We start from the raw sequence: 26,400 nt of genomic DNA on the forward strand, positions 1-26,400 counted from the left end.
TTCAAAAATAAATATGAAATATGCAAAGAAGCAGGAAAGTGTGACCTCTACATAGGGAAAAAAGCAGATAACAGAAATTGTATTTAAGAGAACCAAAGTGTCAGACTTAACAAAAACTTCAAAACAGCTATTATAAATATGTTCAAAGGACTAACGGAAATCATGCTTAAAGAAGAAAAAAAGGTATGCTGACAATACCTCAACCAACAGAGGATTATCAATAAAAAGACAGAAATTACTTTAAAAGAACCAAATGGCAATTTGAGTTGAAAAGTATAATAACCAAAATAAAAAATTCACTAGAGGGACTCAAAAGTAGATCTGAGCTGGCAGAAAAAAAGAAGCACTAAACTTGAAGACAGATCAAAAGAGATTATGTGTTTGAAGAACAAAGAGATAAAAGAAGAAGAAAAATGAAGAGGCTCACCAAAAAATATATTGGTGTATTTTTTGGACACCAAAAGATACACCAATATATGTGTAATGGGAGTACCAGAAAAGAATGGGGAGAGAGAGAAAAAAAAATTTTTGTAAATAATGGCTGAAAACTCCCAAGTCTACACATCCAAGAAACAGAACAAACTCCAAGTTGAATAAATGTAAAGAGATTCACACCTAGATATATCATAGGATAAATGTTGAAAGACAAAGAGAAAATCCTGAAAGCAGCAAGAGAAAAATGATCTGTCATATACAAGAGAACACAATAACATTAACAGGTGACTTCTCAACAGAAGCAATGAAGATCAGAAGGCAGTGGGATTACATACTCAAAGAAAGAAAAAAAATGTGAACTAAGACTCATATATACAGCAAAACTACCTTTTACAAGTGATGGTGAAATAGTCTCAAACAAAAACAGAGAATGTGCAAACTCATAAAAAAATAGTAAAAGAAGTTCAGGCTAAAAACAAATGACCCAAGACAGTAATTCACATCCACATGAATAAACAAAGAGCACTGGTAAAGCTAATTATGTTATTATGAAAGATGGTATAATTACATATTTCTTCTCCTTTCTTCTCCTAATTGATATAAAATATAATTGCATAACACAATATGTATATATTGTATTCTAGGGCCTCTAACATATGAAATGTAATGTGTTTGACAACAGCAGCACAAAGAGGTGGGTAGGATCAAAGCTGCACTGGAGTAAACACATGACACAAGATGATAAATCAAATCCATGGAAACAAATGAAGAGAAGACGAAATGATATATAATAAAGTTAATATAACAAACTCTATAAATATACACTTGCTCTCCTTTATACTGTCAACTACTTTAAAAGACATACAACCCAAATGACTATAAGTAGATGAATGGATAAATAAAATGTGGTATAGCCATACAATGGAATATTATTCCATAATAAATAGTAATTAAGTATTGAAGCATGCTACAACATGGATGAACCAGGAAAACATGCTAAGCGAAAGAAGCCAGTCACAAAAAATATGTAGATCAAAAATTTACATAGAGAAAACTTTCTTATATTAAAAAAAAGCAGATGGTAATCAAGAGGGAATTTTTATAATTATAGAAAATATGCATTGTTTTATATCATTTTGTAATTTAATGTAACTCAGAATAGAATATTATCATACAGTAAAGATAATGACATACAATATAAATCTATGCTGTCTAATACGTTAACCACAAGCTCCTACGGCTACTGAACACCTGAAATGTTTTTGGCTAGTACAAATGAAGTTGTGCTATAAATGTAAATTACACACCAAAATATTTTTTAAAATACTTAGTATGAGAAAAAGAATGTAAAACTTCTCTATTGGTTTCATGTTTTCCTGTTGAAATATAATAACATAAAATTCATCATTTTAAAGTGTATAAATTCAGTAGTTTTTAGTATATTCACTTTGTTATGTAATCATCACTGTTATCTAAAATTTCCATCACCCCAAAAAGAAACCCCACATCTTTTAACAGATACTCCTCATTCCTTTCATTTCCCATTCCCTAGCAATCACTAACCTATCTTCCATCTCATGGATATGGCCATTCTGGACATATCATATAATGAAATATGTGGCCTTTTGTGTCTGGTATCTTTCACTTAGCTTAATGTTTTCAAGGTTCATCCATATTGTAGCATGTAGCAGAACTTATTCCTTTTTATGGCTGAACAACATTGTACCATATGGATAGATCACATTTTGTTTATCCATTCATCAGCTGATGGACATTCAGGGTGTTTCCACTTTTTGGCTATTATAAATAATGCTGCCATGAACATCTGTATACAAATTTATGTGTTGAAATTTGATATTTTGGGATATATGAGTTCAATAAAATGTTAAAATTAATTTCACTTGTTTCTTTTTACTTGTCACGCAGCTACTAGAATATTTAAAATATATGGCTTGGGTTTCCCTGGTGGTGCAGTGGTTAAGAATCCACCTGCCAATGCAGGGGAGACGGGTTCGAGCCCTGGTCCGGGAAGATCCCACATGCCGCGGAGCAACTAAGCCCATGCACCACAACTACTGAGCCTGCACTCTAGAGCCCGCGAGCCACAACTACTAGTAGCCCCCGCTCGCTGCAACTAGAGAAAGCCTACGTGCAGCAACGAAGACCCAACAGAGCCAAAAATAATAAATAAATATATATGGCTTGCATTTTTATATTTCTACATGACAGCATTAATGTAGTTAATAATAGCTTTAAAAGCTACTGTTTATTTAGCATTTAGTATGTGCTAGGAGGTGAGCTAACCAGTAACATTATCTTACAATTACTCTGCAAGGAGAGCATTATTAGCTATTATTTTACAGATTGAAATTGAAGTTTAAAGACGGTAAGTATGTTTCCCTAGCTCACACAGTCAATGAATGACAAAATTATTATTAATATCTAGATCTAGCTTTTTAAAGTTATCATAATCACTACAGCACATTGCCATATATACACATATAGTCTACCCTGAAATAAATAGGCTTTAGTATGACAGTTAATCTTCCCAACTGCTCTTCAAAAGAAGGTACATATAAGATAGAAGAAATCCTATTGATCTACTTCAAGGCCAATATACACTAAATTATCTCATATAACTAGTCAAAAAAAATTCCAAATCCCTTTTGCAAAGGCCTGAGTGACCTTTTAAAGGCCAAATCTGACTATGTTTTAAAGGCCAAATCTGACTATGTCACTCCCTGGCTTAAAATCTATGACTCTCCATCTCCTGCTGGGTAAAGTCCAAGCTCACTATCAGTCTAATTCCCTCCTACCTTTTAGCCATTAGCAATATCAAAATACTTTACAGTACTGCTCTGGCTTTGCACACATGCTAATCACTCTGCCTAGGATACTCAGTCCCAGTCTCCACATATTTTGCTTGCTGAGTTTCTATCTATCCTTTAAACCCTACTCAGACATTGCCTTCTTCTATAGTTTTTTCACCCCATAATTATTCTTCTTACCTTTAAACATACACAGTATTTTGCCCACTACATAATTTCTACTTCTTACAAATAATCCTCTACAAAAGTGCATCAAATGATTATTGCACTTATTTTTATTAAAAGAGAGAATTTATTTATTTACTATAAGCTAATTGATGATCATAGTATCATATGATTTTACATCCCTAACATCTAACACATAGCGGGTACTAACAGTCACTTCATTAATGCTTGTTGTAGTTTCTTAATTTATGTGGAATAAAACAGCTGATAGCCTGAAGTTTCTTAAAGGATATTCCACAAAAAAACTACTTCTTCTAAACCACCATGGAGAATACAAGTCATAGCTCAGTAGTACAGGTCAGATACACCTTCCAGTGTCAACATGCTTTCTTTTTCTAAACATAGTATCACCATTAGGAAGAATTTTAAATTTAGGTCACCCTTCCATTCAGAGCTACAAGTCTTCTGGCAGAGAAGGCTAAAGTGGAAACTAGCTTTAAGTTTGTTAAAAAAAAAAAAAAAAAAGAGAACCATGAGTAAAACAAGTAATTTTGGAAGAAACATTCAGAATGAATATGATTGGACAAATAAGAAAGTTAAGAATATTAAGGGGACAAATCTAAGGTGTAATACTTAATAACTTTACTAAGAATGTAACAGTTCCCAGATGGAAACTAATCATGAACAATGATACGAAAAAGCAGGGTGTAACTCTAATAAAATTTGTACTTTACCTTTCTAATTTGCTGTAGAGTGCACATAACACATTATACTTCTTCAACAGTCTTGACATAACATTATCAACTTTGGTACTGGTATCGATTTCTTTTAGTAAGTCAAAAAATTTATAGACGCTACAAAGGAAAGAATAGAAAAAAGTGAATCCATAACTTTAAAAATTCATTTTGTTTCATTTTCAAAGCATACACATTTCAATTCAAAACACTTGTTAGCTCTACACCAAATCACTATTATATATCCTTTGGAAGGAACTTAGTTTTTGCATTTTACTAGAATTTAAAGAGGAAAAAAATCAACTAGTCTTCAACCCATACAATTATATCTATACACCTATGCCTACATCTACTTATCATCAAGAACACAGAAAAACAATAAGGGTTACAACAGACATATACATATATTTATTTCTGTATCTATCTATATGTTTTAAAATCACAAGTTCACATCCATTTATCCAATTCCAACACAAAAACTACAGGGTTCCTTCCAGTGTTTCCCTTTCCATATTTATAACTCTTCTTTGACAGTGAGAAACCTGGGACCCACTTATCTTTAATTTACTCATTTAATCAATCCCCCTATATAAGTACCAAGCTACCCACTCCCCCACATGGGCACCCTCCTCTCCTGCTCAGACTGACTCCCCCCATCCTGGGCTGCCCTCCCCCCTCCACATGGATACCGTCCTCACCCTAGTAGGGCTCTGACTCCTCACCCCAGACTGCCCTTACCTCACATGTGCCATGACTCCCTATACCAGCTGCCCGCACACCCTGCTTGGTCTCTGACATTGCACAGCAAGCAGCCCATGTCAAGAAGCCCCAGGCCCCTGGTGAATGACCTCCTCATCCCACTTTGGCTCTGGCATCCTTCTCTCGGCACCACAGTGCTCCCCACCACAGATGCACACACCTACTTTCTTCAGCCCACCAGCAGTTTTAGGACTGAATTGTTGGGGAAGGGAAAAGGGAAACTGATTAAAAATTTTAAGTTGTTTAAATAATAACTTTAAATCATTGTTTATTGTTTTCTATAAAAAATAACCTATTTGAAATATCAATACATACATTTTTGACTTCTGAAAAACAGGGTGCTACAGATAGCAATCATCAACTGCACCTCACATACTCACTTCTAATCAAGTTTGTCTAAGGAGTTATACCAAAGCAGCTAACTGAACTACAGGGTGGTCACTAGACCCATCCATAGGCTGTCTAGCAACCAGTGAGTTACAGGCTTCATTCCAAAAAGAGGGCTGTACCACTCAGACATTTATCTTGGGAACTGGAAAAATAAAAGCCTCAGCTAATCAGCAGAGGGCACAGAACACAAAAGAAGGTTATGAAAAGTTCCACTGATATAGAAGGGATTGGGGCAGCCATGACAAGCTTTGTGGGAAAGCAAATAAAGGAGGAATAGAAATGATACAGAGTAGATAATCATGATGCTGCTTAGAAAAGAAAAAGAATGGGGACTTCTCTGGTGGCACAGTGGTTTAAGAATCCACCTGCCAACGCAGGGGACACGGGTTCAAGCCTCGGTCCAGGAAGATCCCACACGCCATGGAGCAACCAAGCCCGCATGCCACAACTACTGAAGCCCGCGCATCTAGAGACCGTGCTCCACAACAAGAGAAGCCACAGCAATGAGAAGCCCACACACTGCAATGAAGAGTAGCCCCTGCTCGATGCAACTAGAGAAAGCCCACACGCAGCAACGAAGGCTTAACGCAACCAAAAATAAATAGATAAATAAAAATCGATCCTTTAGAAAAAGAAAAAGAATGGAGCTAACCTGCTGAGAAAAAGAAATCAAACTTAGAATGGCATTTATTCAGGAACCACTCTCACATCCAGTTTTGAGATATATGGCAATATCTATCCATGGAACGCCATGAAAACTGTGAATTGTTACTAAAAAGCCTTCTTTTTCTAGGGGTAACTTAAGTGAGTCTCTATTCCTTCTGTAGTCCTCCTCTGAAGGAAAGAAGTGAAGGCAGGAAGGTGAGAGGAAGGCAGGCAGACAGGCATAAAAAGCCATAATTAAAACACACAGATCTGTACATAACTACATATTCTAGAAGCAGTGCTCCATGGATTGATAATGGTCCATAAACTGTTTACCAGTCCACGATTAAGTACAGAAACTGAGGGTAAACACTTAAAAACTTTTATGGCAATTTGACACTAATTTTAATGCCTGCTGAATCCAATAATAAAAAATTTAGTCCTGTATTTAGTATGATTTTTGTTTCATTTTTCTAGTAATTAATTTATACTACTTATTTTTAAAACATCAATCTATGACATACTGGGAAGAAAAGAAACTAGCTGTTCACCAGAGTACTTTTAAGAAGCAGTGGTTTAGATAACATTCCTGGATAGTTATCAGAACACTGAGAGATGCCCTAAGAAAAAGTTGTACCAAATACATTACTATAATTATTATAGTGATATTATTTATGATATGCCCATTTTATAAATCAGAGTTGCTCTATGAATACCCAGAGAAAAAGTTTAGGAAAATCTTTTCCAGGAAAATTCTTTCACCTTATAGATAAAGGATGTAATAGACTTTCTCTCTCATATTTATTTAGCAGTCTATGGATAGCTATATAACACTGTATTGCAGTCATCTGTTTAATTTAAACTGGATGAGTTTCTTGAGGTCAGAGACTATAACTCACCTCTACATCATTAGAACCTAGTAGAGTAACATAGCGCCTAGCAATTGATAAGTTTTGTTTCCTTCCCCCTTTTTGTTTGGGGAGGGGGCGGGTAATAGGAGGAATCTACAGAAAAAAAAGAGATCAAGACCTCATCAGCACCTATGGTGTTACAGGCACTGACTCGAGAACTATTTACTTCTCTGCTCATTATAAGTTATTTAATTCTCAAAATTCTATCAAGTAGTTAATAATTTTTACTTTGCAGGAAAGGAAAGGAACCCGAAACTTAATAAGGATAAGCAATCTGCTCCAAGTCATATACCTTGTAAAATAAACCCAGTCTATCTTAACCCAAACATTCATTCTCTTTCTAATCCTCAGAGGTCAAGAAAACATATGCTGAATAAATGAATAAATCAACGTAAAATTTTACCTCTATATTTAGATTATTTTTCAGCTATATAAAAACTATTTTGATTTAGTGATTTTAGTTAATAAAGTTAAACTGTGAAATCTCTGAGAGGTAAACCAATTCATATTCAATAAGTTAAATATGAACATACAAGGCCTTTGTATCCACATTTTATTTAGAGGTAATAAGAAAAAGTTACTAAAACATGCAACAATTTAATTTATCTCATTTACACAAAACACCAATTATGTCTAACTCTAGATGGTTTTATCCAAGAAAAAACATAGACTACTATCTTTTTGGTAAAATTATTTACTGTAACATTTCATAAATATACTGCAAAAGAAATGACTGGAATTCCCAGAAGGCTTCTCTTGACTTGTTGGAAACAGTAAACTCCTCTTATCAGGCTTAGAAACTCAATACAGACGTTAATTAAGTAATTACAGGGACAAGTATTATAATAGATACTCAACTGAACATACAGTCTCAAAACATATATAATATCTATTATATTAAATAATCTTAAACTTTAATAAAACAACTAAATTCCTTTAAGATAGACTCACACTACTTTTACAAAGGTTTTAATATATAATAAGTCTACTTCATAAACCTTTGCTTTTTTTGTCCACTTTATCAACAGCTACAAGTAAGAAAGTTTACAGATAGCGAGAGACACAATGGAAATTTTCCCAGGACACAAACTGCTACATTTTTAAGAAAGTGCGGCATAAATACACGTTCATTAAGGGCTCTAATGGAGAACAGGAGTTCACTAGTTGACCTAAGTTTCCTACGTTTAATTTTAGCATTTCCCACTAATTCCCTAAAGTCTATTAAAATGATAGTTGAGAAATAGTTTTCTTTAATGGCAGAGGCCTATATTAATATAAGAAATTTTACCTGGTTTCAATGTTTTTCTGCAGCTCAGTGAAAGTGAACGGCATCTCATCTAGGTCAACTGCTGCAGTAAAGATACAGATTCCCCATAGTTCCTTTTTCTTTTGAACATAACCTTCCTGGAAACAAAACAAGACAAAACAAAACAAAAAGGTTCAAATATTTCATTAAATCATTCACACACTGAATAACACTTAGCAATTCCACCCCTAGATATTTATACCCAAGAGAAGTGGAAACTTGGTACCTGAATGTTAACAGCAGCTTCATTCATAAAAACCAAAAACTCAAACAACCCAATATCCAAAAACAGGTGAAAAGATAAACTGTGGTATATCCATTCAATGGAATGTTATTCAACAGCAAAAAAGAAAAGTATAAATACACACAACATAGATAAATCTCAGTTATTACACAGAGGAAAAAAAGCCAAATACAGAAGGGTACATGCTGTGTACACTTTGATTTCTACAAAATTCTAGAAAAGGCAAAACTAATCTTTAGTGTCAGAAAGTAGATCAGTGGCTGCCTGGGGACAGGAGTGGAGGTGTTGGGGAATGATGACAAAAGAGAATGAGACAACTTTCTGGAGTAATAAAAAATTTTTAGATCTCAATGGTTAAATAACATTTGTCAAAACCTATTGAACTGTTCACTTAAAACTGGCTGATTTAGTGTATATAAATTATACTTCAATAAATTTGATGTTGAAACTAGACTACATACTTACTATTTCTGAAACTGAACAACAAAGTGTATGTTGCTTGACTGTTATAATGACTATTAAGTATATTTTAATAAAATGAATGCACATAAACTCATATATGTATATACACTTATAAGTATTTACATTACTATGGTCAATTTCTCAGGAACTACTAAGATGTAAAAGGTTGTTTGTCTCTATAATAAACAACTTCCAAACTACCATGATTTTTTAATTTTTATGCTTAATTCTTATCATGATTTTGGTTTGCTTCTTTGCTCTCAGGCTATCACCTGTTGAACCTAACTTCTCTCAATGTGTCTTCTTTCAGCAACTCCAATCTTTTTTTTACTCTTTTAAAGTTGGGAAATGAAGTATTAAGCTTGTTAAAATTGAGTATGTGCTTTATTCATTTTTTTTAAATAGCAAATTTTATTAGGACATAGCAAACATGATTCAACACAAGCTCATTTGAAATGATAAAATGCCTAAATAAAATGTATACATAGGTCCTGATTTTTAAGGACCTGAGGAACTTTCCTATAAGCAAAATGTGTGACCTTTATTTCAGATGATTTATAAATCTTGTTGTTTTTGTTGTTGATATTGTTGATGTTCTAGCTGCATCCCAATTAACTATATATATAAAGTGTTCTTTCTTCTTCATACACAGTTATCTATGGAAGAAAAATAAATGTTCCTTCTAAACTTGAGAATATTAAATATTTTAATCACCTATATTTGATTTAGTTCTTTAGAGGGACCCATATTACAGATGAGATCCATGTTACAAAACCAAATGATTCATGCACAAATATTTTTGTTAATCTATGCGAAGAAAATAATCAGTTTCCAATTAAGAGAGTCCTAGAAGTAGAATTTCTAGATTAAAGTATTTAAGATTCTAGATATAGAATTATAGAGAGAGATAGAGATAGATATGGAAAGGGCTTGCATTTTAACTGTAACCTATAACATCCACTTGGTCTGATCTTATATCTGGATGCCACCAAAATTTGCCAGAGGGAAAAAATTTACAAAGCCATGAAGATGAGAATTAACTACAAAATCCTACTCTATAATCATTCTGTTCACTTTTTAAAATAGTAGATTATACTGGAACACAAATAACATAATTTAACACAAAGTCATCTGATATGATAAATGCCTAAATGGGAAACATCAGTCTAACCACCATATTTAAAAATCATATATCTTCATATAGTTTTCTTTGCCTCTTCCAGTTTGTCTTTTTATATCTTCCAAAATTTGATATCTCTAATAATTTTTAAAGAAATACTCATTTTAAAAAAAAGAAAAAAAAAAAGAAATACTCATTATGCAACTGCCATGGTTTTATGACTTTGGGGATACAGTGATGAAAACAGAAACAAACAAAATTGCCTGTCTCCCTGGGACTTATACTTTTATTTATGTTAAGAACATGGATTTTGGTGTCAAACATTCAAGAGTTTGAATACTCGAGTGGTATAACTGTGAGCAACTTGCTTAAATCCAATTAGACCTCAGTTTCTACTAAAATAGGGAAGATAATAATATCTAATCAGAGTCACTATGAAAATTAACAGTGAGGACGCTTTATTTATTTATTTATTTATTTATTTATTTATTTTTTGGCCTCACGTGGCGGCATGCAGGATCTTAGTTCCCCAACCAGGGGTCAAACCTGTGCCCTCTGCAGTGGAAGTGCAAATTCTTAACCACTGGAATGCCAGGGAAGTCTCTGAGGATGCACTTAAGTAATCAGCATGGTGCCCGGCATTATACTCATTGAATCACAACTATCAGCAGCAGCACTATTATCAGTGAATCTAGCACTCATTCCTCTAGATCATATCTGTCTCAATACTATCCATAATCCAACCTTCTCCACACCAAAAACATCCATTCCTGGGAATGCTAAGGAATGCTGGAGTTGTGTGTGTGTGTGTGTGTGTGTGTGTGTGTGTGTGTAAGAAATCATGTTTATTGACCTCCAGACCCTGGAAACCACTGATCTGATTTCAATTCCTTTTCCAGAATATCATACAAATGGAATTATACAGTCTGTAGCCTTTTTTGTCTGGCTTCTTTCACTTAGCATAATACTTCTGAGGACTCATCCATATTGTTGTATCTATAATATTAGTATTTATTCCTTTTAATTGTTGAGTGGCACTCCATTTTATGAATATGCCACAATTTATTTATCTATTCCAACAGCTGAATACACTGCTATGAATAAGGCTACTAACCCTAGCCTTAAATATCCAACTACAGATCTTTAAGTGGATGTATGTTTTCATTTTTCTTGGGTGAATATCTACTTAAGGAATGCTAAGTTCTATATTAAATACAAGTTTAAGTTTATAAGAAACTAGTAAACTGTTTTCCAACGTGGCTGTACCATTTTGCATTCCCACCAGCAACAAATGAGAGTTCCAGATGCTTCACATCCTTACTAGCACTTAGTTTTTGTTTGTCTGTTCTTGCCTGTTTTTTAGCCATCCTAGTAGGTATGTAATGGTACCTTTTCCCAAGGACTAATGACATTGGGTATTTTTTCAAATCTTACGTAACATCCATATCTCTTCTTTGGTAAAGGGTCTTTTCAAACCTTTTGCCAATTTTCTATTCAGTTGTTTGTCTTATTAAGTTGTAAGAATTAGTTATACATTCTGGATTCAAATCGCTTAACAGATATGTGTTTTGCAAAAATTTTCACCCAATCTGTGGCTTTTCATTTTCTTAAATAGTGTATGTCAAAGAGCATAAGTTTTTAATTTTGATGGAGCTGTATTTATTACTTTGCTTTATAGATCATGCTTTTGGTGGTACCATCTACGAAATCTTTGCTTAACCCAAGGTCACGAGGATTTTCTCCTATGTCATCTTCTACAAGTTTAGATCTATGATTCATATGAATTAATTTTTATAAATGGTGCAAGATAGGGATTAAAGTTCATTTTTTGCATATGGACGTCCAATTGCTCCAGCATCTTTTGTTAAGAGGAATATCCTTCCTCCAATGAATTACCTGAGCACCTCTGTGTGCAAAGACTGACTATATAGGTGTGAATTCTATTTCTAGATTCTCTGTTCTGTTCCACTGACCTACCTGTCTTTCTTTTTACTAGTACTACAATGTCTTGATTACTGTAGCTATGTTTTACTCTTTTTTAGTTCAGTTTGATTCAAGATTTTTAAATCCGTAAAGGACATCTAATTTACTTCTCATTGTGCAGATTAATAAAGACTAGAGTGTTGAGACTTGCTCAACACAGCCAGTCGATGCCACAGACCTAAAACCCAAGTTTCTTAACACTCAATTTAGTATTGTTCCATTTATTTAAGAATATTTCCTTAATTACATTTCTACATTGATATTCCTAACATTTTCACTACTGAAATCCTTAATCTCATCACCCCACTAAGAGTCCTGTACTCTTAACTATTTTACTATTCTGTACTCTTCATTTCTATTTTACTGAGAAGGTTAGAGAATCACAATACCAAAAGCCTCAACATTTTTCTCCACATCAAATAATTTCTAAATACCATAAATTTCAGTCTTCTCCAAATGTCTCTGTATCTTCAACTTCCTCTTCTGACTTTGACAAATGGACATTCTCCTCCACTCTCAAATTAGTATATCTAATCCCTCTGTACCTCCCACTTTGGGTCACACTGCCTCTCATCTCCTTCAAGACCTAGTTTATTAATTCTTCCCTCTGTCTCCTGTAATTTCTCTAACAGTTCTTTCTAAACACTTATTTCCCTTTAGATAAGCTTGCACCACCTTAAAAAAAGAAAAAAACCTATCCCTGGACTTTATCAAGCTACTGGTCTAACCACACATCTAAAACTCTCACTATTCTCACTATTCACACACATACTCATCATGTACACTCTCACAGTCACACCTACTGCATCCACTGAACACATCTACTACATACGCACGATTCTACTGACGCTATTCTCTAAGTCTCTAAAGACCGCTCTCTTTCTAAACTGAATGGCCTTTTCTTTGGTTTCATCCACAAAGTCCTGTATACAGCTTCTAACACCACTGTAATGAAACTTTTTCCCTTAGCTTTTTAAACACTCTAACATCCTCATTCTCTTTATTTCTCCCAACTTTTTCAGTGTTTCCTAACTCCAAGGACTTTTTCCCAGAACCTTCTCTTTTCCTCCACAATCTCATCCACTTCTATAGCACCCTCATCACCTCCATACAGATGTTTCTCATATCTCATCCTGCTTTCCAGCCCTCACTGCTCTCTCAAGATCCAGGCCCTATTTTCCAATAGCAATTTACAACCTAAAATCTGTAACTGATTTGTTTTCTTGAAAATTTAGTTGAGAATTACGAAATGGGCTCAGAACAGCACCTTAAAAATAGTTAAAACAGAGGAAAAGTGGGCTTCCTTGGTGGCGCAGTGGTTGAGTACACCTGCCGATGCAGGGGACGTGGGTTTGTGCCCCGGTCCGGGAAGATTCCATGTGCCGCGGAGCAGCTGGGCCCGTGAGCCATGGCCGCTGAGCCTGCGCGTCCGGAGCCTGTGCTCCGCAACGGGAGAGGCCACAACAGTGAGAGGCCCGCATACCACAAAAAAAACCCAAAAAACAAAAAAACAAAACAAACAAAAAAACACAGAGGAAAAGTAATTTTTACTCAGCCAAAAGAATGACCAATAAATAAATAAATAAATAAATAAATAAAAGAAGAAAATAATGGGGAAAGGGCAAGAAAAAGTATTTTGCAAAAGAAAAAACAGTAATTTCCAATAAACATATTTTGAAAATACTGAACCTCAGAATAGTGTCAGTTGAAGGACAATTTGCAAATATGCATCAAGATCCTTAAAAGTTCACTTTTATCTCTAAGAATTTATCCTATGAAAATAATTGGAGTGTTGAGTCAAGATTTAGTGTAATATATGCTCAAAGAATTATTTATAAGAGTAAAAATAGTGGGAAAAGCTTAAATATCTTTAAATAAAACAGTTAAAAAACTATGATCGAGCTATATCATGGAATAACATAAAACTCCTAAAACATTTCAAAGACTATAAGGACATGGGAAAATACCAAAGACATATTAAGAGAAAAAAACACCAGAATACAAAATTCTGTGTATATTTTGACTCCAATTTTGTGAAAAAATCTTAAAAGGAAGGAAAGGCAAATATTTATCAAAATGTTAACTATTATCTCTAGGTGGTAGGATTACAAATGATTTTCATTTTCTTCATTAACACTAGATACATTTTCTAAATTACCTAACAACTATAAAACTGGGGGGAAAGTAAGTCAATTTAAAAGTACTAAATTTACATAAAGCAGGAGAGAGAAAAATTAGGAATATTCTTGAGAAAAATCTTTAAAATATTAAAACTGTAATTACATATACTATAGCTTAAATAGAAATCTACAATCAACACTTAAGAGGCTACCGATTTAAGCTGTCATTTAATTTAGTTCACCTGGGGCTTCCCCGGTGGCGCAGTGGTTGAGAATCCGCCTGCCAATGCAGGGGACACGGGTTCGTGCCCCGGTCCGGGAAGTCCCACGTGCCGCGGAGCAGCTGGGCCCGTGAGCCATGGCCACTGAGCCTGTGCGTCCGGAGCCTGTGCTCCGCAACGGGAGAGGCCACAACAGTGAGAGGCCCGCGTACCACAAAAAAAACAAAACAAAACAAAACAAAACAATTTAGTTCACCTGAACCACCCAATTGACAACCCCGAATTAGTGATGACTTGTGCTTGCTTTATCACAAGCACTAACTTATAAAAGAGCTCCACCAAGTGGTAACATAAATCATCTTGGAAACATCTGAAAAGTAGGTTATCTTACTAGTCATGCTATCATAACCAACATGAATTCAAACTGAAATTTTAAGAGTTAAAAACACTACTCTCTCTTATCTTCCCTTTTTAAAATATCACCCATGACCAAGATGGAAATAAGCCATAAGAAATATGCTCTTATCTCAGGGTCAAAAGGATACATCCTTACACTAGATTCAGGAGACTGTAACGCATGATTAGCCATAAAGTTACAAGTTAAATGTATTAGAGAAGTAGAGGGGATAAGAGCTGCCTTTATCTTCCACTGCTGGATTTCCTCCTTACCAAGGTTATATGTAGGAACAAAAGGGATAACATGCTAATATGCCAGAAAATCCTCCCTCTCACTTGCATAATATTAGCCCTCAGCAGTTAGTGTTAAGGAAATTCTTTGATGTGGTCAGAAGAAGCAAAAGGCAAGAGTAGCACAGTCAAGAAGAATGTAAAAGCTAACTTTACTTGTACTCAATCATGTTTTTGATACCATATTCAAGGGTGAACACCAACTGAATTAGCCATCCAGTTACACAATGCCTTTGTGGGGAGAGAGTTGACTCTACTCCCAGACAAATATGTACCTGGCAAGTTGAGATTCATCTAGCCTTCTGCCCAAGAATTGAGTACCTGGGGCTCCCTCCTTTAAGAGCTTTTACAGAACTGAATGGATAGGCCTATTTAAGCACTTAAGTAAACTTAAGTTCAGTTTACTTACTTGCTCAATTGTCCATATCTCAACTAGCCTGTAAGCATTTTGAAGACATAATTACATCTAATACACCGCTATACCCCCAAAACCTAGTACAATGCCCAGCACTAACTTGATGTTAAATGCACATTTTTTTAAAGAGCAGTAGCAATAGTCATCCCCCCGCACAGGACAGAATGACTTTTTAACTTTCTCTTTTCCTTCTAGTATTGCTCTGAGAAACAAGCAGCAATTGAATCATGAGTAAAAAATATAAGGTAAGAATATTGGTTCTACTCGTTTCTTTAGCTCCTGATCACACATTGATAACCTGGTGAGTATCAACAGGACTAACTCACACAAACAAATGATATTACAGACCTCATTTCCTAAACATGTGATATATAACTGACCCGGAACTTAGTTTCTAGTCAAGCTCTCTGCTTGCTTTATTGAGTCCAAGGCCCAAAAGATGATCCACCCAAGAAGATAGAGCCACAGAGGAGAGAAAACTGCCGCCATATTAAAACAACGACTAATTAATTGGTTTTTCTGTAAAAGATCAATGAAATCGATGTCTACCACTCTTAGAAACAAAGATGAAAAAAACTGAGGAAGTCAACTCCTACAACTCAGATTTAATTATATATATAAAAGGTATCTTCCAAAGTTTGCATGTCAACTCCTTGTACCAGTATCACATATAATACTTGAAAAAATGAAAACATAACTAATGAATAAATGAGTTGGCGTTAAAATGAAAGAATCTCAATTGGAAGGGAAATGAAAGGGATCACTGATCATCAAGTCCTGTGGTCTGGGAGTTTCTAGGTTTCCAAATCATAAAATGATAATCTTTGGCAAATGTGCTGAAATTTTTAAAAACTTAAGAGAACCCATATGTTTACTTTCAATAATGCCTCAGTAACTAAAGTAGCAAATACTTCACTTTTGCTAGAATTCAATGCAGCAAGGTAACACAATTTACCTTTACATTGATAAAAAAGCACTGGCTGGCAGCTTTGTATGACTTGAATAAAACTAGGAAAAATTATTATTTAATAAACTAAGTTTGGTAAACTTCTTAAAACAGATCTAAGGTGGGGAAAGTTTGGTGGTTTCTGACTGCAATATATTGATAATTCTGATTCAACTTACCTTAAAAAAAGTTTGTAGAATGAGAAAATCAGAGCACATATTGAAAAGAGGTAAATTAAAACAGGAAGAGGAATAGGAAATTTTGATAAAATAATTCACTTCAAAGCTCTCCTAAATATCTAGGTCTCATATAAACTTGACTATCTGTTTATAGCTGAACATGTAATAGACAGAAATAACTACCGATCTGAACATCAATAATTATGAATATCAGGCCTCTAAAACTATAATGCACATAATAAGGAAAACATTAATTAATTCACTGATAGATCATTTACAATCATTTATTTCAAAACAACATCTGTTTTATCTAAATTATATTTATATAGGGCATAAAGATGTTTAAGTACAGAAAAACAAATAGTCCTATTAAATTGAGATTGAAGATATCCTAGCAAACCTGGAAGCCTATAACAATCTCCACAGTCATTCCAATCCTTTGGAAAAGAAGATGCTATATAGTATGTGATGTATCCTTCTGGTATCTACTTCTAATATAGAGAATAAAACTCAGAGTTTGTCCCTATGTTTGTGGGGAACTGAGGGGGGGTTAGTTTTTTTAAAGAAATATATTATAGCTGTTTTCAGTCATTTATATCCTAACATGTACTAGAAAGAATTTTTTTTAATCTTAGAAAACTATATAAAATAAGACCCCAAAATCCAAAATATGTGGGTAAAGAAATTGGGCATTTTAGGAAGGATAATTTTGTACCTTATTCTCTAATTCATTTAATTTATTCAGCAAATATTTACTAAATGCCTACCAAGCACTGAGCACTATTAAAACTGCTAGGATTATATCAGTAAACAAAATAAACATTCCTGTTTCCTGGAGCTGACATTTCAGGGGGAAGAGAACGATAATAAACAAAAATCAGTATCTATAAGTAAACTATATACTATGTTTGAAAAAGAGGGCTTCCCTGGTGACGCAGTGGTTAAGAATCCACCTGCCAATGCAGAAGATACGGGTTCGAGCCCTGGTCTAGGAAGATCCCATATGCCGCGCAGCAACTAAGCCCGTGCACCACAACTAGTGAGCCTGCGCTCTACAGCCTGTGCTCTGCAACAAGAGAAGCCACCGCAATGAGAAGCCCGTGCACCACAACGAAGAGTTGCCCCCACTCGCTGCAACTAGAGAAAGCCCACGCACAGCAACAAAGACCCAATGCAGCCAAAAATTTAAAAAATTAATAAACTTTAAAAAAGAAAGAGAGAAAAAAGAGCAGGGTATCGTACACTGTTGGTGGGAATGTAAATTGGTGCAGACACTATGGAGAACAGTATGGAGGTTCCTTAACAAACTAAAAATAGAGCTACCGTATGATGCTGCAATTCCACTCCTGGGCATAAATCTGGAGAAAACTCTAATTCGAAAAGATACATGCACCCCAATGTTGATAGCAGCACTATTTACAACAGCCAACACATGGAAGCAGCCAAGTGTCCATCGACAGATCAATGGATAAAGATGTGGTATATATACACAACTGAGTATTACTTAGCCATCAAAAAGAATGAAATAATGCCATCTGTAGCAACATGGATGGACCCAGAGACTATCATACTAAGTGAAGTAAGTCAGACAGACAGAAGCAAGTATCATATGATATCACTTACATGTGGAATCTAAAAAATGATACAAATGAACTTATGGACAAAACAGAAACAGATTCACAGACACAGAAAACAAACTTATGGTTACCAAAGGGGAAAGAGCTTGGGATTAACAGATACACACTACTATATATAAAATTATAAAATAGGTGGACTTCCCTGGTGGCACAGTGGTTATGAATCCACCTGCCAATGCAGGGGACACAGGTTCGATCCCTGGTCTGGGAAGATCCCACATGCCACGGAGCAACTAAGCCCGCGCACCACAACTACTGAGCCTGTGCTCTAGAACCCGCGAGCCACAATTACTGAGCCCACGGGCCGCAACTACTGAAGCCCACGTGCCTAGAGCCCGTGCTCTGCAACAAGAGAAGCCACCTCAATGAGAAGCACTGCCATGAAGAGTAGCCCCCGCTGGCCACAGCTAGAGAAAGCCCACACGCAGCAACAAAGAGCCAATACAGCCAAAAAAAAAAAAAATTATAAAATAGGTAAACAACAATGTCCTACTGTACAGCACAGGGAACTATATTCAGTATCTTGTAACAATATACACACGCACACACACGTGCGTAACTGAATCACTTTGCTGTACACTAGAAACCAACACAACATTGTAAACAACTATACTTCAATTTTAAAAAAAGCAGGGTAAAGTGAATAGAGAATTTGAGGGAGAAGTAGGGGCAGATTACAGTATTAAACAGTCTTAGGCCTCACTGGAAAAGTGAGATTATCAGCAAAGATTTTATTCTATGAGCAAAGACATAATCTATTAAATTTTTAAAATGTGAATGTCTTCTGACCCAGTGGTTTCACTTCTAGGAATCTATACTACAGCAGTACTCTCATTTGTGCATTAAATGTATATAAAAAGCTATTCACTGCAGCAGTTTGTATCAAATGTTCAAAAATAAACTAAATGTTTGTTAACAGGGGAATATATAAATAAATTACACATCCATACAATGGGAAATATATCCACTAAAAAGATTACGCTAAACACAGAGGGAGAGGTGCTCTTCAAGATACATCACTACATGAAAAAAGCAAGGTGCAGAAAAATGCAAAAACTAGAAACTTTTATTAGCTGCCTACGGAGGAGAAGCAGGCAGCTTAGGGGAAAGAATGAGAGAGACTTCTCACTGCTTACATTTTTATTTCTTTTGAATCTTGAACCATCTGAATCTACTGCCTATTTCAAACACACTGATAATAAATTGGCTAAAAAGTGTAAGTAAATAATAAGACCTCAGTGAGGTAAAATAAAAATCCTTTGTGTGTGTGGGTGTGAAAGGGGAAGTGAGGAAGGGTTGGAGGGATAGAATGAACAAAAAATTTATCAGTGGTTATTTCTATGGAAGTGGGAATACAAAGAGAGCAAGGATATTCACTTTTCACTCTATTACTATAAAATTTTCTAAAACAAGTATATTTGAGTTTTGAATATATATGGGTGTGTGTTTATATATGAATATATGTATTTTTGAAATGCTGAAAGGGAAATATAGAAATGGTGGGAAAAAATGACAAGATGTTAGTATCTGAAAAACTACATACTATGCCTTGAAAGGTGGAATTCAAAACAGTAAACGATCAGTTGTAAGATTCATAATGCCACCTCAATGAGAAGCACTGCCATGAAGAGTAGCCCCCGCTGGCCACAGCTAGAGAAAGCCCACACGCAGCAACAAAGAGCCAATACAGCCAAAAAAAAAAAAAATTATAAAATAGGTAAACAACAATGTCCTACTGTACAGCACAGGGAACTATATTCAGTATCTTGTAACAATATACACACGCACACACACGTGCGTAACTGAATCACTTTGCTGTACACTAGAAACCAACACAACATTGTAAACAACTATACTTCAATTTTAAAAAAAGCAGGGTAAAGTGAATAGAGAATTTGAGGGAGAAGTAGGGGCAGATTACAGTATTAAACAGTCTTAGGCCTCACTGGAAAAGTGAGATTATCAGCAAAGATTTTATTCTATGAGCAAAGACATAATCTATTAAATTTTTAAAATGTGAATGTCTTCTGACCCAGTGGTTTCACTTCTAGGAATCTATACTACAGCAGTACTCTCATTTGTGCATTAAATGTATATAAAAAGCTATTCACTGCAGCAGTTTGTATCAAATGTTCAAAAATAAACTAAATGTTTGTTAACAGGGGAATATATAAATAAATTACACATCCATACAATGGGAAATATATCCACTAAAAAGATTACGCTAAACACAGAGGGAGAGGTGCTCTTCAAGATACATCACTACATGAAAAAAGCAAGGTGCAGAAAAATGCAAAAACTAGAAACTTTTATTAGCTGCCTACGGAGGAGAAGCAGGCAGCTTAGGGGAAAGAATGAGAGAGACTTCTCACTGCTTACATTTTTATTTCTTTTGAATCTTGAACCATCTGAATCTACTGCCTATTTCAAACACACTGATAATAAATTGGCTAAAAAGTGTAAGTAAATAATAAGACCTCAGTGAGGTAAAATAAAAATCCTTTGTGTGTGTGGGTGTGAAAGGGGAAGTGAGGAAGGGTTGGAGGGATAGAATGAACAAAAAATTTATCAGTGGTTATTTCTATGGAAGTGGGAATACAAAGAGAGCAAGGATATTCACTTTTCACTCTATTACTATAAAATTTTCTAAAACAAGTATATTTGAGTTTTGAATATATATGGGTGTGTGTTTATATATGAATATATGTATTTTTGAAATGCTGAAAGGGAAATATAGAAATGGTGGGAAAAAATGACAAGATGTTAGTATCTGAAAAACTACATACTATGCCTTGAAAGGTGGAATTCAAAACAGTAAACGATCAGTTGTAAGATTCATAATGACCACAAAGTAAAATAAAATAAAATAGAATAGCTTCTCAGAAGAAGCCTACCTAGTCTTCATTCAGAGATGAGAGTAAAATTCCTTCCATGGATCCTCAGAAAGAAGAAAATATACTGCAGTAAACAATACTGGCCAACAGTAAAAACTTTCATGAAGAAAAAGCAATTTTAAAAGTAGGAAGTCAAATTATATATTATTATAACAATTATATATAATTATATGTTAGATATATCTGAGTAGTTCATGATGAAAGTTCATGATGAACTTTAATAATGTTATCCAACATATATATTACGATTAAAACATTAAATGGTAAAAAGGATAGGAAGGAAATGGTTTGATTAAATTTTTTAGAGAATAGAAGAGAAAAAACAATAAAACCAAAGACTGGTTTTTTGAAAAAAAACAACGAAATAGAGAAGCTTTTAGTTAGATTGATCAAGAAAAAAGAAAGACTCAAATTAGCTAAAATTAGGAATGAAATAAGGACATTAAGAACAAACTTACAGAAATAAAAAAAGAATTATAACAGGAATACTATGAATAACTGCATGCTGACAAATTAGATAACACAGATGAAATGGACAAATTTCTAAAAAGATCCAACTCCAAAAGAGTTGGACCGAAACCAACTCAAAAAGAAATTGACATCTGAAAAGACCTCTAACAAGGTGAGAGGTTGGATTAGTAATTTTAAAACTTCTACACAGAGAAAAGTCCAGGCTCAGATGGTTTCACTGGTGAATTCTACCAAACATTTAAAGTAGAATTAATATCAATTCACCAAATTGCTCCATAAAAACTGAAGAGGAGGAAACATTTCCCAACTCCTTCTGTGAGAGGTCAGTACTACCCTGACACTAAAATCATACAGACATTACAAGGAAAGAAAATAGAGACCAAAATCTCTTATGAACGTACGCATAAAAATCGTCAACAAAGGGCTTCCCTGGTGGCGCAGTGATTAAGAATCTGACTGCCAATGCCAGGGACACAGGTTCATGCCCTGGCCCGGGAAGATCCCACATGCCGTGGGGCAACTAAGCCCGTGTACCACAACTACTGAGCCTGAGCTCTAGAACTCGCAAGCCACAACTACTGAGCCCACATGCCACAACTACTGAAGCCTGTGTGTCTAGAGCATGTGCTCCGCAACAAGAGAAGCCACAACAATGAGAAGCCCGCGTACTGCAATGAAGAGTAGCCCCCACTCACCACAACTAGAGAAAGCCCATGCATAGCAACGAAGACCCAACACAGCCAAAAAAAAAAAAAAAAAAAATCCTCAACAAAATATGAGGAAACCAAACTTACAAATATATAAAAAGAATTACAGACTATGACCAAGTGGGATTTTTAGGATAAGTACCACTTTATCCTAAAAATGCAATGTTGTTTAAAATCTTAAAATAATATAATACATTATATCAATAAAGAGAAAAAAACATATGATTATCTCAATAGATGCAGAAAAATCATTTGACAAAATCCAAAATCATTTGACAAAACACTCAATACAACAGGAATAAAAGGGAATGTCCTCAACTTGACAAAGGCATCTACAAAAAGCCCACGTCATAAGTAATGGTAAAAGACTGAATGTTCTTCCCCCTAAGATAAGGAAAAAGACAACAATGTATTGAAGGTTCTAGCCAGGGCAATTAGGGAAGAAAAAGAAATAAAAGGCATCCAGATTATAAAGGAAGAAGTAAAACTATCTCTATTTGCAGACAATATGATCTTGTATTCAGAAAATCCTAAGGAATACACTAAAAAACTATTTGAATTAAAATATGAATTCAGCAAGTTTGCAGTATACAAAATCAACATGCAAAAGTCAACTGTATTCCTATACACCAGCAATGAATAAACCAAAAACTGAAAATGAATTCCATTTATAATAGAATCAGTAAGAATAAAATACTTAGGAATAATATTTTAATCACAAGACTTGTACTCTGAAAACTAAAAATACTGTTGAAAAATTAAAGAATATCTCAATAAATGGAAAGACATTTCACGCTCATGCATCTGAAGATAATATTGTTAAGATGGCAATACTCCCCAAATTAATCTAGAGATTCAGTATAATCCCTACTGAAATCTCAACTGTCTTTCTAAAAGAAACTGACAAATTGATCCTAAAATTCATATGAAGAGAGAATTCTGGGAAGATGGCAGAGTAGGAAGCACTAGAAATCTGTCTCCCCACCCAGACAACAGTTGCACTGGCAGAATCTGTCTGATGTAACTATTCTGGAACTCTGGAGTCTATTAAAGGCTTACAACTTCCAGGGGAAGGCAAAGAAGGTAAATGATAGTTAATTTATGTCAGTTTCAGCTCTGAACACAGTAACAGGTACCCACGGCCAAATGTCACCCACATGGCAGGCAACTATGCACATGTTGCTGGAACAGCCTGCACAGAATCTGCAGGAGCCAGGTTGGGCAGAAAGGACCCAGTCCTCCAAATTTCACAGATCTGTGCTCTGATCACTTATCGCTGCTCATCACGGAGAAGCAGGCAAAGAGGTGGGGGCTACTGTTGTTGCACCTCCCCCATTGTTGCAAGCACCTCTCCCTCTAGTTGAAGTGACTGCCAAGAGATTTAAAAACTTGGCACCTTCCCCCTACTCTTCATTTTTTTCTCTTTTTCCTCTTTTGGGAGCCAGACATTGGACTAAGACATTCAAAAGCAACCAAATAAATGGAGGAAATTAGAAAGTCACAGTGCACACCCAAGAAAGGCACAGAGTCAGAAAAGGCCTGAGAAGACCTTAAGTTTATACTCCAGGCTGATCCCTGGCACAGACATAGCCTACAACAATCAAAACCAAACCAAACAAAAATTAAAACAAACAAACAAAAAAAAAAACAGCAAACTCTAGGGAAGTAGGGAGAATGTGATTTCAGACTTACCACATTATTAGATTCAAATGTCCAGTTTTCAACAAAAAAATGACAATGCATACAAAGAACAAGAAAGTATGGCTCATTTAAAGGAAAAAAAAGTTGGCCAACAGAAAGTGTCCTTGAGAAAGATTTGATGGCAGATTTACTAGATGAAAATTTTAAAACAAGTGTCTTAAAGATGCTCAAAGAACTAAAGGAAGATATGTCAAGAAAATGATGTACAAACAAAATGGAAATATCAATAGATAGAACCTAAAAAAGAAATCTCTAGAAATTCTGGAGCTGAAAAGTATAATAACAAAAATGAAAAATTCACTAGAGAGATTCAGAGATAGATTGAAGAAAGAAACAACAAACTTGAAGATAGGACAATGTACTGAGTCTAAGAAACAGAAAGAAAAAATCTGAAGAAAAGGAAACAGAGACTAAGGGACCTGTGAGACTCCATTAAGTGGAAAAACATATGCATTATGGGAGTTCCAGAAGAAGAGAGAGGAAAAAAGAACAGGAAAATATTTTTTAAAATAATGGCCAAAATTTCCAAAATGTGATGAAAGACATGAATATAAGCATCCAAGAAGCTTAAACTCCAAGTAGGATGAACTCAAAGAGACCCATTCCAAGACATATTATAAGTAAGCTGTCAGTCCCAAGGACAAAGGGAGAATTTTTAAAGCAGCAAGAAAGAAGCAAGCCATCATGTATAAAGGATCTTCAATAAGATTATCTGCAGATTTCTCATCAGAAACTCTGAAGGCCAGAAGGCAGTGAGCTGATATATTCAAAGTGCTAAAAGAAAAAAACTGTCAGCCAAGATTGCTATAGGCAGCAAAACTGTCCTTCAAAAGTGAGGAAGAAATTAAGACATTCTTAGATAAACAAAAGTTGAGGAAGATAATTATCATTACCACTACACATATCCTATGAGCAATGCTAAAAGGAGTCCTGCAGGTTGAAATTAAAGGACTAAAGTCAGTAACTCAAAGCCATATGAAGAAATAAAGATCTCAGTAAAAGTATATACATGGGCAGGACTTCCCGGGTGGTGCAGTGGTTAAGAATCTGCTTGCCAATGCAGGGGACACAGGTTCAATCCCTGGTCCGGAAAGATCCCACATGCCTCGGAGCAACTATGCCCGTGAGCCACATCTACTGAGCCTGCGCTCTAGAGCCCGCAAGCCACAACTACTGAAGCGTGCATGCCTAGAGCCCATGCTCAGCAACGAGAAGCCACCGCAATGAGAAACCTGCGCACCGCAACGAAGAGTAGCCCCCGCTCGCCACAACTAGAGAAAGCCTGTGCACAGCAACAAAGACCCACTGCAGCCAAAGATAAATAAAATGAATAAATTTTTTTAAAAGTCTATACATGGGCAATTGCAAAAGATATTATTATAGTAATAATAATGTGTAACTCCACTTTTTGTTTTCTACATAATTTAAGAGACTGATGCATTAAAATTTATTAGTTTATGTTTTTGGACTCTCAATATAAAAAGACATAATTTTGTGACATCAACAACTGAAAGGAGTATGGACAGGACTATTGAACAAGCATAATTTTCTATGTATTGAAGTTAAGCTTGAATAAATTCAAATTAGAGTGTTAAAACTTTAGGATGTTAAATGTAATCTCCATGGTAACTACAAAGAAAACAATGAAAGAAAATACACAAAAGGAAATAAGAAAGGAATTTAAACATTTCAATAAAAAAGCCAGCTAAACACAAAAGAATTAGTGAAAACAGAAAATCAACAGAAAAACCAAGGAAAACAAAATCTGGTACTTTGAAAAGATCAATAAAATCAATAAGCCTATAGTCAGATTAACTACAAAAAGAGTGAAAGAGAAGACACAAATTACTAATAACAGAAATGTATGTGACTGCTTTTCTCTAGCTGCCTCTTCTCTCTTTAACTTTTGCCATTTTAATTATGATACGTCTTGGGTTCATATTGTTTGGGACTCCCTGTGTTTCCTGCACCTGGATATCTGTTTAGTTGTCTAGGTTTGGGAAGTTTTCAGCCATAATTCCAACAATTACATTTTCTACCCTTTCTCTCTCTCTCTTCTCCTTCTGGGACCCCTACATTGTGAATTTTAGTGCACCTGATATTGTCCCAAAGGTTCCTTAAACTATTCTTCTCATTTTTTAAAATTTGTTTTTCTTTCTGCTGTTCTGACTGGGTGATTTCCGTTATTCTATCTTTCAGATCCCTTATGTGTTCTCTTGTACCACCTAACCTGCTGTTAATTCTTAGTGTGTTTTTCATTTCAGTTATTGTGTTCTTCAGCTCTATTTTTTGTGTGTGTAGTTCCTTGTTAAAATTCTCACCGTGTTCATCTATTCTTTTCCCCAGTTCTGTTAGCATACTTATTACTATCGCTTTGAATTCTTTATCAGGTATTTACCTCTGTTTCATGAGAGTCTGTTTTTTTCCCCCCAGGGTTTTT

At 35.1% G+C, this 26,400-nt stretch overlaps 1 protein-coding gene across 7 annotated transcripts in view; it reads right to left on the bottom strand.

Annotated features, from left to right (window-relative positions):
* Positions 1 to 26,400, bottom strand: part of RB1 (RB transcriptional corepressor 1) — a 133,852-nt gene that overhangs the window by 95,647 nt on the left and 11,805 nt on the right. For 6 of the 7 annotated variants that reach the window (XR_008618959.1, XR_008618958.1, XR_008618957.1 and 3 more), the window contains 2 exons: positions 8,156 to 8,271; positions 4,163 to 4,282 (listed from right to left, as the gene is read on the bottom strand). Coding sequence is in view for 1 of the 7 variants with exons in the window: in XM_028497303.2 (XP_028353104.1) it covers positions 4,163 to 4,282; positions 8,156 to 8,271 (236 nt within the window). In the remaining 6 variants the exon portion in view is untranslated. Of the gene's footprint in view, positions 1 to 4,162; positions 4,283 to 8,155; positions 8,272 to 14,344; positions 14,526 to 26,400 lie in introns of those variants that run through there. The other variant, XR_008618962.1, reaches the window with a different exon arrangement.

Source organism: Physeter macrocephalus, chromosome 13, assembly GCF_002837175.3.
Source record: "Physeter macrocephalus isolate SW-GA chromosome 13, ASM283717v5, whole genome shotgun sequence".
NCBI classification, from domain to species: Eukaryota; Metazoa; Chordata; class Mammalia; order Artiodactyla; family Physeteridae; genus Physeter; species Physeter macrocephalus.